Genomic DNA, 14525 nt, shown 5'->3' with positions numbered 1-14525 from the left:
GTTGGGGGCATGGGACAGGGAGAAAAGTGCAACAATGAATGACTGAAAACCCTAAGTTTCTTAAACTTTCATTAAAATTAACTAATAAAAAAAATCGTAGCCTCCAAGGAGAGACTTGGTTTAACTCTAAGACAGGCCTATTTGTTTTCTTGGCCGTTCATGGTATGTTCAAGACTCTTCTCCATCACCACAACTCAAAGGTATCTATTCTTCTATTATCCTTAGTCACTGTCCAGCTCTCTGAAGCAGAACAACTAATTGAGAAGACCATGGCCTGTATTAGGCACACCTTTGTACCTAGAATGGCATCCTTACTCTTCAGCACTCTGAATAAATAATAGTATAAAACAGTATTACAAGAAACCAAAAGAGATCTACATAAATGAAAGGATAGGAAGACTAACATTGTGAAAATGTCAATATTACCAAAAACAATCTTCAGAAATAATATAATCACAAATTAGGTCTCATCATCAGTCTTCAAAAAGATAGAAAAAGTAATCACCAACTTTATACATAAATGAAAGACATCCTGATAAAATTAAAAAGGGGGGGAGGAGGAAGAGATCCTGGATAACCAAATCTGAAGAAGAAAATCCAAGTAGGAGACTTTCCACTTCCTGATCTCAAAATCGACTACATATACCCATGTTTTTAAACCCTGGCATAATAATGCAAATCAATCTGGAGGAAATTATGCTATTTGACATAAATCAGTCATAAAAGGAGAAATATTTCAAAAGACCACTTTTATAAAAAGCTAAAGAAAGGTTTACACAGCGTATCAATCTTGGATGAGAATCAATCCTATCGGGGATAAAAAGGAAAGGGAAGAATTAAAGTTAACAAATACTTAATAGACACTTTTTAAATTGGATGAAGAGAAAGGCAATATACAGTAAGTTGATATTGTGATTAATTAAATTCAGTATAATTCATGTTCAAAATAAAATGTGTATAATGGTTAAATGAAAAACCAACATGACTTGTAAACTTTCACACAACTTACAGTAAATAAAAATAAAAATTAATCAATAAAGGAATTACTCTGGAAAATCTTTCATAATTTCCTAAAAAAGGAAAAGAGATTTGTGTGAGAAAAATATAAAAGACCAAAAATAAATAAAATAATTGACAAAAAATATTTTTTAAAATATATTAATAATTAAAGATTTTTTTTTTAAAAAAAGCAATCTTACTAGTACATGTCTTTAATTGGGCCATCTTTCTCTATGAAATTGACAGCTTCTAAACATCCACTAGATGGTCAGTGGTAAGTCAGTTCTGACTCAAGGGCTACGAGGGAGAGAGAATGCATACTATATACAGATAGAAAAAACATTTTAAGAACATACTGGTAATAATAAGGACATAAATGGTAATTCTCTAATGGAGACAAATATTATTATGTCTTGCACAAGATGATGATATTTCAGATATCAAAAGGATCTTTAAAAAGACACGAGACATTTTGAGAAAAGAAATGCAGCCTTAGTTAAGGCCACGAGATATAAGAAATGTAAAGTTTCCCCACAGGAAGGTAAAGGTAAGGGCTGCCCTCGGCACAAGTTTGTTCTCTCTAGGTTTGCTCCCTTTCCTACAGGTAATCTTAACACTGAGTTTTACTCCAGAATTGACCCTGAACCCAGTGCCAGTGACAAAAAGTAAATACAACTGACAGCTAAGGAAGCAAAGGAGGATGGAGCCACTGGGTTCAACCAGCCATCCCCACTGGACCCACCTGGGAAAACACTTTGCAGTCCAGAGGGGAGCAAATGACAGGAAAATATCTTCTAACAGAACAAGAAGGCAAGCAGCTTTAACCCAAGACCACCAGTAAGGTGATAAAGCGTCCTTCCTTCCCCCCTTTATATCTATGCCCCTGTTCAGCATGAAGAAGCCAGAGAGTCGGCATCCAGTTCCCAAATCAATAAGACAGTTGGTTTAATTACCATTGGAAAATGCTTGTCATTCCTCTGTAGCATCTGGTCCCCACTGGACCCTCATCATTTCCTTCACCTGCTCCCCCCACCGACCAAACTGTGCAGCTCTGCAACTGCATCCTGGCCCATCCTCACCCTTCTGCCCTCAACCCTCACCTCCTTGTACCCCCAATGTTTCTCCCAATAAAGAGAAAAGAGAGAAAAAAAGACGATAAAGTAAATAATCCAATAGAAAAATGGGCACAGTGTATGAACAGACACTTCACTGAAGAAGAAATTCAGATGGCCAACAAGCCCATGAAGAAATGTTCAAAATCCCTAGCTCTAAGAGAGATGCAAATGAAAACAACTATGAGATATCATCTCACCCCAGACAGAATAGCAAAATTTAACAGAACAGCAAGCAACAAATGCTGGTGAAGTTGTGGAGAAACTGGAACCTTATTCACTGCTGGTGAGAGTGTAAAATGGTACAACCACTGTGGAAGGTAGTATGGTACTTTCTCAAACAGTTGCAAACAAAGATACCATTTGACCCAGCAATTCGGCTACTGGGAATATACCCCAAAGAAACCATAACTGACATCTAAACAGATATATGCACACCCATGTTTACTGCGGCTTTGTTCACAATAGCAAGGAGTTGGAAACAACCTAAGTGCCCATCAACAAATGAATGGATAGAGAAGCTGTGCTATAGTCACACAATGGAATACCACGCTGCATTGAAAGCCAAGAAACTCTTGCAATATTATTCAAAATGGGTGACTCTGGAGGACATTGTACTGAGTGAAGTATTTCAGTCACAAAAGGACAAATACTGCATGGTGCCACTGTTGTAAAACAGGACTGACCTTGGGGTTGGGGAGAGACTGAGATTATGGGTTCAATAATGTATACTGCATTATACAGATGAGGGAGAAAACTGTCTAAAGGGGATATGTGATCAGGTATTTTTGTCATGACAGGAGTCCAGGGAGAAGGCTGCACAGTGGAGTAGACCTGTGGGAGGGTTCGTAAAACAATCAAAAATTTTTCTTTTACTTTTCCAAGGGGGTAGTGTACTAGGGGGGAGGGTTGGGAGAAATTCAAAGTGTCCATAAATTTTTGCTGAAATTAATAATAAACTTAAATTAAAAAATTTTAAAAAAATATGTAAATTTTATGGGACAAGGTCTAGCTCATAAATATTAACTATGTATTCCTCACTCGATTCAAATAAGCTTGGAAGCAAGAGTGGCATCCACTTCTGTAATAGCTTGTCTCCAGAAACCCTATGAACCTGGAAAAAGGATGAAAGTCACAGTGTTGAGGACTTTTTTCATTCATTGGGTAGCTATGAGTTGCCTACGACTCGACGGCACTTAACAACAACAACATTCCTCACTCTATTCACAAAATTTAGAAATTAAAATTTTTCGTGTAACTCTGTTTTTTGCCTCTTTTTATTGGTTAGCATTTTAAAAAAAATTTCTATATAGCTGGGCCATAATGGAATTTCTATGTTCAGCTTTTGGAGGAAACACCAACTGCCATCCACAACGGTTCTTACCATTTTACAATTCCACTAACAGTGTATGAAAGTTCTTATCTCTCCACATCCTCACCAACCAATTTATTGCTTGCTGTCCTGTATTAATCTTTGCCACTGCTACGGGGGTGAAATGATATCTCATTGTATCTCTCTCATTCAAATGTCTTCCTCTGTGAAAAGTCCTTCCATGTCTTTTGCCAATTTTATAATTATCAGTCTTTTTCTTGTGGAGGCCCTACTGTAGGATTCTATAAATTATTGTTATGAGATCCTTGTCTGAGATGGTATTGCCAAATATTTTTCCCAGTCAGCAGGTTTTCTCTTCACCCTGCTTGAAACAGTTTTTGATGCACATAGTTATTTAATCTTAAGAAGGTGCTATTTATCAATTTTATCCTCTCCTGACTGTGTTTTCTATCTATATTATCAGTCTTTTTATACTATAGACCAAGCCTTCTAAGCATGTTCCCCCTTTTCTTACTTATGATCTTTATGGTTTGGGGTTTCAGCCCTAGGTCTCTGATCCACCTTGAGTTGATTTTTGTGTATGCGTGAGATGTGGGTCCTGTTTCAGCTTTCTGCAGGTAGTAGTTCAGTTTTGCCAGCACCGTTTGTCACCATTTGTTGAAGAGGCTGTCATATGACCATTTGATTGGCTTTGTTTCCTTGTCAAATATCAGTTGACCATAGATGGGTTAATTTCTGGGTTCACGATTCTGTTCCATTGGTCAATGTGCCAGTATGTACCAGTACCATGCTGTTTTGGTTATTACAGCTGTGTAGTAGGTTTTGAGATCAAAGAGTGTTGTGTCTCTCACTTCATTCTTGTTGTTCAGAAATGCTTTGCCTCTTTGAGGTCTCTTTCCTCTCCAAATAAACTTGCTAAGTGCCTTTTCTATTTCATTTAAAGTATCTGTAATGAGACTGCAGTAAACATGTAGATTGCTCTTGGTAGCATTGTCATTTTCACTGTTTATTCTTCCCAAACATGAAACAGGGAACATTTTTCCATTTTACTTAGGTCTTTTATTGTTTCTTGCAGAAGTATTTTGTAGTTTTCTTTGTAAAGGACTTCGTGGCTCTAGTTAGGTTTATTCCTAAGTATCTCAATTTCTGCTTGACTATGTAAATGGTATTGCTTTCTTACTTTTCATCTCTGAGTTTTCTTTGTTGTTATGTTTGTTAAGTGCCATCGAGCCAAGCAGGACTCATAGCGACCTTATGAACAAAAGACCTAAACTCTGTTCTGTAAATATAGTTTCTCTACTTTCACAGAGTTTCCAGAGGCATACTGTTTAGGAAGTGGATGCCACTCTCCTGCTTCTAAACCTATCTCAATCTGGGAGCTCCACCAACCACTGTCCACCATGGGTAACCACTATGACATGTGACACATCAGGGGCACAGAGTTCAGCATCACAGCAAGCCCACATTACCTCACAGAGAACATAACTGATATAAGGATATACAGTATTACAGAGGAGACACAGAATAAGCACAGTAGAGCAAGGGGACAGTACTGTGTAATGAATGCTGGAAGAGGGAAATGTGTAAAATGTTCAAATGCTGGTTTAAGGGTAAGTACTAAAAAAGCACTCTTTTGGCAAATGAAAGTCACAATCTCTACTATAAATATCTTTCCCAATGGAGTGAAGAGAGTCAGAAGGCAGACTGACATATATATTACACAATAAGCAGAAGCTGAAGACCTAGAAAGGACACCAGCAAGTACATTTCTTCATTTCTCTTAGAAATAATAAGAAGTGAAAGTAAGACAGCATTGAAAAACACATAATAAAACTTCATTCACAAGCAGGAGCTTTCCTCCCATTAACAATACATAAACCCCTATTGGGTTACCTCACCCAACAGTCTGGATTGGTATTTTTCATACAACAATTAGAGAAATCCCACTAACTTTTGTATATTGATCTTATCTCCTGTCATGGGTCTACTGTTGCTATTGTTTGGACTGCCATCAAGTCAATCTCAAATGCATAGTGACCACATCTGTACAGAGCTTAACTGCTCCATAAAGATTCCAAAACTGTGATCTTTCTCAAGCAGACCACTAGGCCAATCTTCCAAAGACTTCTCTGGGTGGGTTTGTTCCATCAACGTGTGGTTTAGTCATGCACCTAGAGACTCCTTATGTGAGTACAGCCCTAAGAACAAGTTTTTTTAAAAAAAATATGTTTATAGTGAAAGCAAAATTTATTGAATATTTGTAGTTTATCATATAGATTTTCAGTGTTAATATATTGTACAATTTTCTATCAAATGCAAATTATAAGTCAAACAAGGTATCAAGAACTATTTTATTTCTTTATTCTAGTGTGTTATGTTTTTAAAGACAGTTTTCTGGGATGATTTTTTTTTTTTAAATCTCAGGTCCAAAGCACAACAAACTTATGGCTAAAACTCAAGATCTACATCTAAAATCTAATTTATTTTCTTACATTAAGATTTATATGCTTCAATCTTTCTTAATTCCACTTCTTTGCTGAAAATGCTCCTCTATATAGCAGCTTAAATGTGCACTCACAGTATTTATCCACATTTAAATTCTAGTTATTTTATAAGTTACATCTAAAAACTCTTTTTAATAATTCTTCCTGAACCCCTTTACACAATAGCTTTGCCTTTTTATGAATCACTATAACGTTTTAAGGGAGCTCTGGTGGCCTTATGGGTAGAAGCTGCACTGCAAATACCAAAGGCATGCAGTTCAAATCCTGCTCCACAGGAGAAATATGGGCAATCTCCTCCAACGGGATTAAAACTGCCTCTGAAAATCTGCTGGAGGGTCAGCTATGGTTAGGTTCCAACTTGGCTGTATACTACAACAACAACCACCTTTTAGTTATATTGTTACGTACATTCTCTGGGTTTCCTTAAAGTTTGGTCCAATCTCTTACTTTTCACAGCATATTGCGGGTTTCCTTAAAGTTTGGTCCAATCTCTTACTTTTCACAGCATATTGCAGCCTCCTGACAAAAACTGAAAAATTATATTTTAACTGTGCAGTCAGAAAGACTCATTTATGACAGAAAACCTCATAAGCAGTTCCTTACTTCACCTCTACCTTGCATGTGAACTTCCGAGTTGTAAAACAGCCCAGTGGTAGATGGAATGTGCTCCAGGACTTAAGAACCATAAATGACATAGCTGAGCCTCTACATCTTGTGGTTCCTAACCTCTACACTATAACAGACAAAGTGCTAGTCTATAGGCCTTTTATTGTAAGAACCACCTCCCCTCTGTAACTTGATCTGTGCCACTACTAGAACCTCTACTCGGAATATTAATGCTTGTTAATTTTTGACTCATGTACTTTTAACTTGTTAAATTTGTGTCTTCTAGGCTGCAACATTTCCATGATACATCTTCAAGGATATGAACATATACAGCTAAGCACAACTGACAACAGTGCATCTAAATTCCAAAATCAATCTCCATAATAGTCTATGTGTTTCCTACTGCCAAAGGGGCCCTTTAGAGTAGTGAGAGAAGACCTTCACCCTGAAACCCACAGCGCCCCTTTTCAGCAGGAAGTAGCTAAGAGAATATGCCATCCCCTTTTCCTTACGAATCAGGGTGAAGTCTCTCTCAGGGAGGAGTGATAGGAAATGGCAAAGGACACACTGACAAAGGAGATTAATCAGAACTGGCTTTGAAAAGCACTGTGGCAATTGGACAATTAAAACAGACATTCGGCGGGGGAAGAACGAACTAAGGAGGAGGGTAGAGAAAAAACAGTGCAACAATGAATGAATGAGAACCCAAAATCTCCAAAATCTCTGTAAATGTTCATTAAAACTAATAAAATTTAATAATAATTTAAAAAAAAAGAGTAAGAGTAGCTTAATAAAGACTAAGAGAAAATAAAAAATTTAATAGAATTGTTATAAGAATTAATAAATTACCATACCTATAAAAGCATTATAAATAGGAAAACAAATTTAATCAACTATTATCATAGTAGATTTTTTCAAAAATCGCAACAATCCTACATAAGATAATCAGTAGATCCTAAGAATGACCAAATATTCATTATTATTAATTATACAAACATTTATCAGGCACTTTGGAAATATACTTTGTATATGCATGGGTGTGTGTTGGGGTGTGTGTGGCGTTGGGTGGGAGTGGTGTGGGGGGGGTATGTATTGTCTTTTTGAGAAAATTTACAATTTATATTGATATTCATTATTATATAATATAGAAAAAAATTTATAGTACCGTCTTTCTTGTCACTCTGGCTAATTTCAGCATGAGGAAATACTTTTTGCAAGACTGCAAGGATGTTGTTGAAACTTCTTTCCAGAAGTGGCCTTATGATAGGAGACAGTGCATGTCCTGAAGACATCACAGCACGCTGAGAAGCAGGCACAATATTCTGCATTGCATGGTAAAAATCTTGTGCACTGAGAACTATTGAAGAAACATCCAGCTGCAGTTTGTGACTGCTCGCGTAAATCTGGGGATAGCGCCTCCGTAGAGCAATCAGGGCAGCTTCAGTGCACAGGGCCTTGATATCAGCTCCACAGTAACCTAATGCACAAAAGGAAAAGAATAACAAAGGTAAGTTCATCCTTCCCACAACCAACCATGCTGGTCAGCTGAAGCAGTAGCTCATACTTAATTAACAATCACATGTTGGTTTATCAGCAAAATGAAAAATTACCTAATGAAATTAGCAAACTGAGGGGAAAATATCCAAGTAAGACTGAAAGGGTTTTGGATATTGTAGATTAATATAAACATGAACTAACAATATTAAAACAAAACAGGTCCTATATCATGAGACAATTTCCTCCAGGAACAGTTTCAAAAGGAAAAAAAAGTACTTTCAATCGTCCTTCAAAACTCTCAAACATAACCTTAGTTCTCATGACATTAAGTTTACATACACAGTATTTTCCAAGTACTTGTAAGAAGGGGTAGCATAAAGTCATGCACAGTCAGAAATTCCTATTAACTCTGAGCAATCTACTTCATAAATTAATAACCACCCTCTCTAAACTAGAACTCATGTGTATAATTCATCTGTGAAATTCCTAAAAGTAGTAAAGAAAAAATATTTTTCAGGTATTTTTATTGATTTTTCTAGAGCAACTTTACCTTCATATATATTTTTGTATCAAAAAACTAATTCTAAAAGTTGCATCAACACAAAGTTATTATCCAGTATTCCTGTTTAACAGTTAAATAATACATCAAAAATCCCTTATGCTTTTCAATCATTCTATTCATCTTACTGGAGGAATAAAGTGACAGTTGGCCCCCTGGCCTGATCACTCCTTGAGAAACTGTGTAACACCTAAAGCAGTAAGATTGAAAAAAAAAAAAAATCAGACCATGTAGGGAGTGTTGGTTTTTTTCCCCCTCGTCTTTTGTGTACCACCGAATTGGATCCAACTGGCACAGGAGGGGATTGTCCCTCCCTCTCCAGCAGAGAATCTGGTGAATTCAAACCATGCACCTTTGGAATTGCAGCGCAGCTTCTTGCCACTAGGTTACCAGAGCTCCCTATAAGGATCCAAGAGGGATGGGAGAGGGTTGAAGCAGAGGGATGAGTATGAGGGGATTAATCATGCAGTTGTACAATCTGATGGGTGGAGATGTGAGGGAAATTGAAAGAATTTGTTCTTGAAAACAATGTATTCGAATTTTGTAAATAAACTAGTAAAAAATTAAAAACAAACAACCCAGAAGAGACAATGGATACTGATATGGCTCTGTCCACTCTTGTTGTTGCTGTTAAGTGCCATCGAGTCGTCGAGCCGTAGGTGACTCATAGCGACCCTATTAACACAAGTCCTCAAGACTTATTTGACTTTCATCCTTTCTCCAGGTTCATTGGGTTTCCTGAGGCAAGTTATTATGGAAGTGGATGCTACTCTTCCTTCCAAGCTTGTTTTAGTCAGGGAGCTCCACCAAACACTGTCCACCAACACTAGCACTCCCTAAAGCCCCTATAAAAAGAAACTGCCCTTAACTGCCCACATGTCGTTCTGATTCTCTCCACATGCAGTCAGGTCTTGGTGTCTCTCAGTCCACACAATAAAAGGCCTGTTCGTTTCTTGGGACCTGTTTCTTCCTTTCTCTCTCGCCCTCAACTCTTTGTCTATTTAACACATACAAGTACACATTTTTAAAACCCATTCGTTGATAGGTCTTTGACCACAAGAAGAAAAACAAAAGCAAACAGTTCAAATTTAGCCATGTGGGGTTTTTATCACCTCTGAAAAGTCCACTTGGTCACCTTTACCAGTCATGCCAGAGAAGGAATTACTTAGACTAGACAGGAATGAGTAGTCCCTATGCTCTGCCAAGAACTGCATTAGATTTCTCGCTATATATTTCATAATAAACTTGTGGAAAACTTAACCACAGAAAAGAATAAAAATGGTAATTAGGTAAGAAAACCACTAAAAGAAGTAGCTCAAGACTAATTTGCAGGAAAATATAAAAACCAAAATGTTAAATGATGTCAAGAAACAAAATCATATGAAACAAAATACAAGTCACACACAAAGTCTGTAATTAATTATATTCCATTTACTAGTAGAGTGTATGATCCTATTAGCAATCCTTCCCCCCAATAGCACTAAAGACCTTCTAACATATCATATCCTATCATCATTGTCTGTCTCCCCCTACTAAGAATGTGAGCCCTGTGAAAGTTCTGCTTTGTTCACTAAATGTAGAAACCAGTTTACAACGCAGAGGAGATACATTATGACAAACCACAATTAATATCTTTCTGTTGTTACTGGCTTTCCCATCTTATCCTTAGTAATATGTACTACATAAAATTTTAAAATAAATGTTTGTATGTAATATTTCTAACCTTCAACAATGATAATTAGGTTTCTAAAGCCACTGATTACTAATTACTAAGGCATTACTAATGATTTTTTTTTTAAAAAAAAGGTCTTTGACTTATGTCAGAATCATCTTAATGTCAGAATCTATTTTAAAATAGTCATCAGAAAAGAACCCAAATGTAAGTCAAGAACTACCTATAAGGGAGCTCTGGTGCCTAGTGGCAAGAAGCTGCACTGCAATCCCAGAGACAGGCAGTTCAAATCCACCAGATGCTCTGCGGAGAAGAAGGGGCAATCTCCTCCTGTACCAGTCAGATCTAATTTGATGGTACACACACACAATATAATAAAAAATTACAAAAAAAAAAAAAGAACTACCTATAATATATCTCAAACACTTAGAACAGTGCCAGTATATCTAGCAAATATATGTCTAGTAGAAGAATGCATGAGCAGAGAAGAGTCTCTCAAAGGTTAGTCTGGAAAGGTGAAACAGACTACACTGCATTGCTGTTGTGTACAATCAAGTCAGAACAGACCCATAGCTGACCCTCTAGCAGGTTTTCTTTCAGAGGCAGTTAATCACATGAGAGAAGACTACCCATCCTTCTCCAATGAAGCAGCTGGTGGCCTTGAACCACATGCCTTCAGGATAGTAGCTCAGCTTCCTGCCACTATGCCACCAGAGCTCTCTACTATGCATTACTAAGTGGATAATTCTATCTATTGGGCTTATATTAATTCTATTTTTAAGAGACCTAAGTTTTTATTATTAAACTAATGTATTCATTGTGAATAAAATTATCAATGATGACTAAAATTACAGAAAAATATTAAATTTAATAAATAAGATTTATTCAGAGTTAAGGAAAAGCCTAATATTAACCATTAAAAATTTCATTGAGAAAATTACAAACTAATTGCAGTAGCACTGTCCCATTACAAAAGTATATTTCTTCAGATTAACCATATTTACTACCAGTTCTCATTTCATTTTACATTTATGGGGTACACTGGTTCAGCAACATAACAAGTGCCAGCAGTCCAACATTAAAACAAGCTAGAAAATAATAATGGGTATGATTAAGACACGTGAATTCCGTCTGTATCAGAAGAAGTGAAAAATAATAAACACTAAGGTTTCACTCAAACTATAATAAAATTTAAAGTGACAACAAAAATACCTCTATAATCTTTTAAGCAATGCAATTACATTTTTGTCTCCTCCTTTAAAAGTATATACATATATATATATATAGTTATTGAACAGCCCAAATAGTTGTATTTCAAGTGCAAAAACATAACTTTTTTAAAATGTTCAGAAAAATTTAGGACAAAATATATTTTTTACTTTTTCTAAATGTGTCTCAAGTAATTTAAAAGTTTATCAATAATTACAGATGTCTTTTTTTAAATAAATTTTCACATGGATCACAATCAAAAGATTAGTAAGATAAAACATCTCTTTAACAACTGTATTATATTCTTTAGCAACTGTATCAAAGTTGTTAATGAGTGAGAATTACAGATTTATATCTGTTATTCTCAATGATGAATAACCACCAGAAATAAACAATGCAACCTAAGCAAAAATGCAAACACTCAAAGCCCTATGACGATGCTGATCAGAAGATACGGAGATTTTTGTCAAAACTTTACAAGTTATTTCAACTTTTGTTGGAATCTGGAGCAGACTCACTCTGAAACAGAATTAAAAGCCCATCATAATTATAGCTAATCTTTTTGAAAGAACTGAAAATTCACTAGATATTAGAGCAGAAAAAAACAAGATTATAATAAAATTGTATTTATAAATAGATTATTAAGTCTCAGTATCTTTATATATCTTCATACATTAGCCCTCTAAGTGAAAATGGAATACAGAATTATGTGTCATTTCAGCTCTACATAAGCCTAAATTAAGCTTCTCAGTCTGTGTAAATGTTTTGGATACCAACATATATCATTGCATCAATATATGTTGTTGAGGAAATTTTTCACTTTTTGAGAATCATAAATAGTATGTCTGCAAAACCGCTAAGTGTTGGGAATTTTTTTAAAAAACAAAGTTACCAAAATTTATAACCTCTAAAAAGTGGTTCATTATCTTCGAAACAATTAATAAAGAGTGCACACTTTTTTATTCAGTATCAATTTCATTGAAATGAACCCATATGCATTAAAACATGTTTGGGATTTCTAAAATAGTTACTTAATAACAGATTTAAATTTCATTACTACTTAACTCTTATTTGAAGAACCACATTTGATCTTTTTTATGTTTCATACTAACTGGTTTCTTAAGTGGAACAAAAATCACAATCAAAATCATAAGTATTTAAATAAGAATGGATTTTTATGTTATTCTCCAGAAGAAAAAAAAATGTTATATAAGCAAGTTCTACATCCCTCTACAAAAATGACGAAATGAGTTTTTTAGTCCTGTAAAAATTAAGTCTTAAGAATTTGAAAACTTAAGGTGATTATTAGCTAAATAAATCATTTGGAAAAATCATAAGTATTGGCATTTGGCAATACAAAAGGAATTAAAATTCTAACATTTAGGAAGAAGAATCCATTGACGTGTATATTTCAAATGGCAAAAGGGTAATAGTAATTTTAAAATATCTTTTAGGGAATTTCCAAAACTATTCCTTATTTCAGGTAAGAACTATTCTGTGATAAATTCACAGAAGATGCTATAAAAATTTCCTAGTCTGGTATAACAATAAGATCATAAAAATAGTCGGAGACAAAAAGGGTCAATTTCAAAAAGGTAAAATACTGGAATTTGTACCAAATACCACCCTCTCCCATTAAGCAGCATAGGCTTTGCAAAGGTTAAGCCAAATTTACATGAAATGGGTTTGGCGCATGCTCTTTTATACCAGGCAAAGCTTAAACTGGAGTAGTACTGGAGAGATTTACGTTTTCTCCTCACCAGAAGTTGTCGAGGTCTTTGTGGTTCAAAAGCTGAGGGATGCTGCTTCGGAGGTGGAGGTCCCTGTGGATGAAGAGGATAATTCGGATGTAGCTAACTGAATGGACTAATGTTCTATTTAAATTGTAATAATTTGATGGTGGATCACAATGCTTTTTTAACCTATTCTTTTTGGTTTTGGTAACTTTATAAAATTTTCCCAAGTAGATGGTTGTTAGTGAATTTATTTGGGGGATTTCTTTATAATGCTTAAAGCTGGAGGAAAGAGACTTATATTTATAGTTCTGAGGGAATACAAGGAAAATGGACAAAAGAGAGAAAAATAAAGAAAAATGTCCAGGTGTACATTCAGTTGCTTACTATTGTATTCATTTTTATTTCAGACCTAATGAGAGCCAAAGTGTAGGATTCCATCTCCTGTGCATAATTATCTGTAGGTAAAACACTCTCACCATGCCCTTTTAGGACAGAAGTGTTCATTCATTCTGCGGAGAGTTTTCCAACTATAAAGTTCACATTATATCAGAAAGTTAGCTCATGCTGTTGCTGCTTTAGGAAATATTAGCAGATGCCCTAAGTATTATCTTGGAAGGACCCTACTATCTAACTCCCTTCTAGATCACATGCATGAAGATGAGTTCACTGTATAATCTGTAAAGTACAAGGACGATTCTCTCTCATATTTAACCCTACTTTTTTCTTAGTAAAATTTCTGAGAGGAGAAAATTCCTAAGAGGAGATATCGTATAGTACATAAACATCTTTCAGTTATATTATGGAAACCAAGTTATTCAATAAAAGGCACATTACTACTGAGCTTCGTTAACCAAACATCTAATGGCAGCTAAAATTCTAACATATTCAAACTTCAGAGTTTGAAATATTCATACTTCAAGTGAAGTGGTAATTTCTAAAGAAAAATGCAGATTAATCTGCATAATCAAAAACATAATTATATGCATCCAAATTCCAAACATAAGGATAAAAAGGCTGAACAGAGCAATGACAAGGACTCAAATAATAATACTTACCAACACATTTTTCTGCCAATTCACCTAAAAAAGCATCTGATAATTTTGGATTCCAGTCCCTGGTATGGATCTGTAAAATATGTTTTCTTGCCTAAGAAGAAAAGTATAAATAAGTATCAATCATTCAAATATATTAGCTGGTGAAATTTTTACTATCTGTACTCCAAATGAAAGATGACAGAGTGCAGAAATTATCGAACAATATCATTGACATCACATACAAGCAAGACTCTGCTGAAGCTA

The 14525-nt window shown here is 35.3% G+C and overlaps 1 protein-coding gene across 2 annotated transcripts in view; it reads right to left on the bottom strand.

Moving 5' to 3' along the window:
- Positions 1-14525, bottom strand: part of ATAD2B (ATPase family, AAA domain containing 2B) — a 194860-nt gene that overhangs the window by 84191 nt on the left and 96144 nt on the right. For both annotated transcript variants that reach the window (XM_006880636.1, XM_006880637.1), the window contains exons 15-16: positions 14283-14373; positions 7720-8031 (exon numbers count right to left, since the gene is read on the bottom strand). In XM_006880636.1, coding sequence (XP_006880698.1) covers positions 7720-8031; positions 14283-14373 — 403 coding nt within the window. The remainder of the gene's footprint in view (positions 1-7719; positions 8032-14282; positions 14374-14525) is intronic.

The sequence above is a fragment of the Elephantulus edwardii genome, unplaced genomic scaffold (genome assembly GCF_000299155.1).
Source record: "Elephantulus edwardii isolate Elephantulus edwardi_28Jun2011 unplaced genomic scaffold, EleEdw1.0 scaffold00009, whole genome shotgun sequence".
Lineage (NCBI taxonomy): Eukaryota > Metazoa > Chordata > Mammalia > Macroscelidea > Macroscelididae > Elephantulus > Elephantulus edwardii.
Note: the sequence above shows the minus strand (reverse complement) of the source record. Positions and strands in the feature narration are given on the sequence as shown.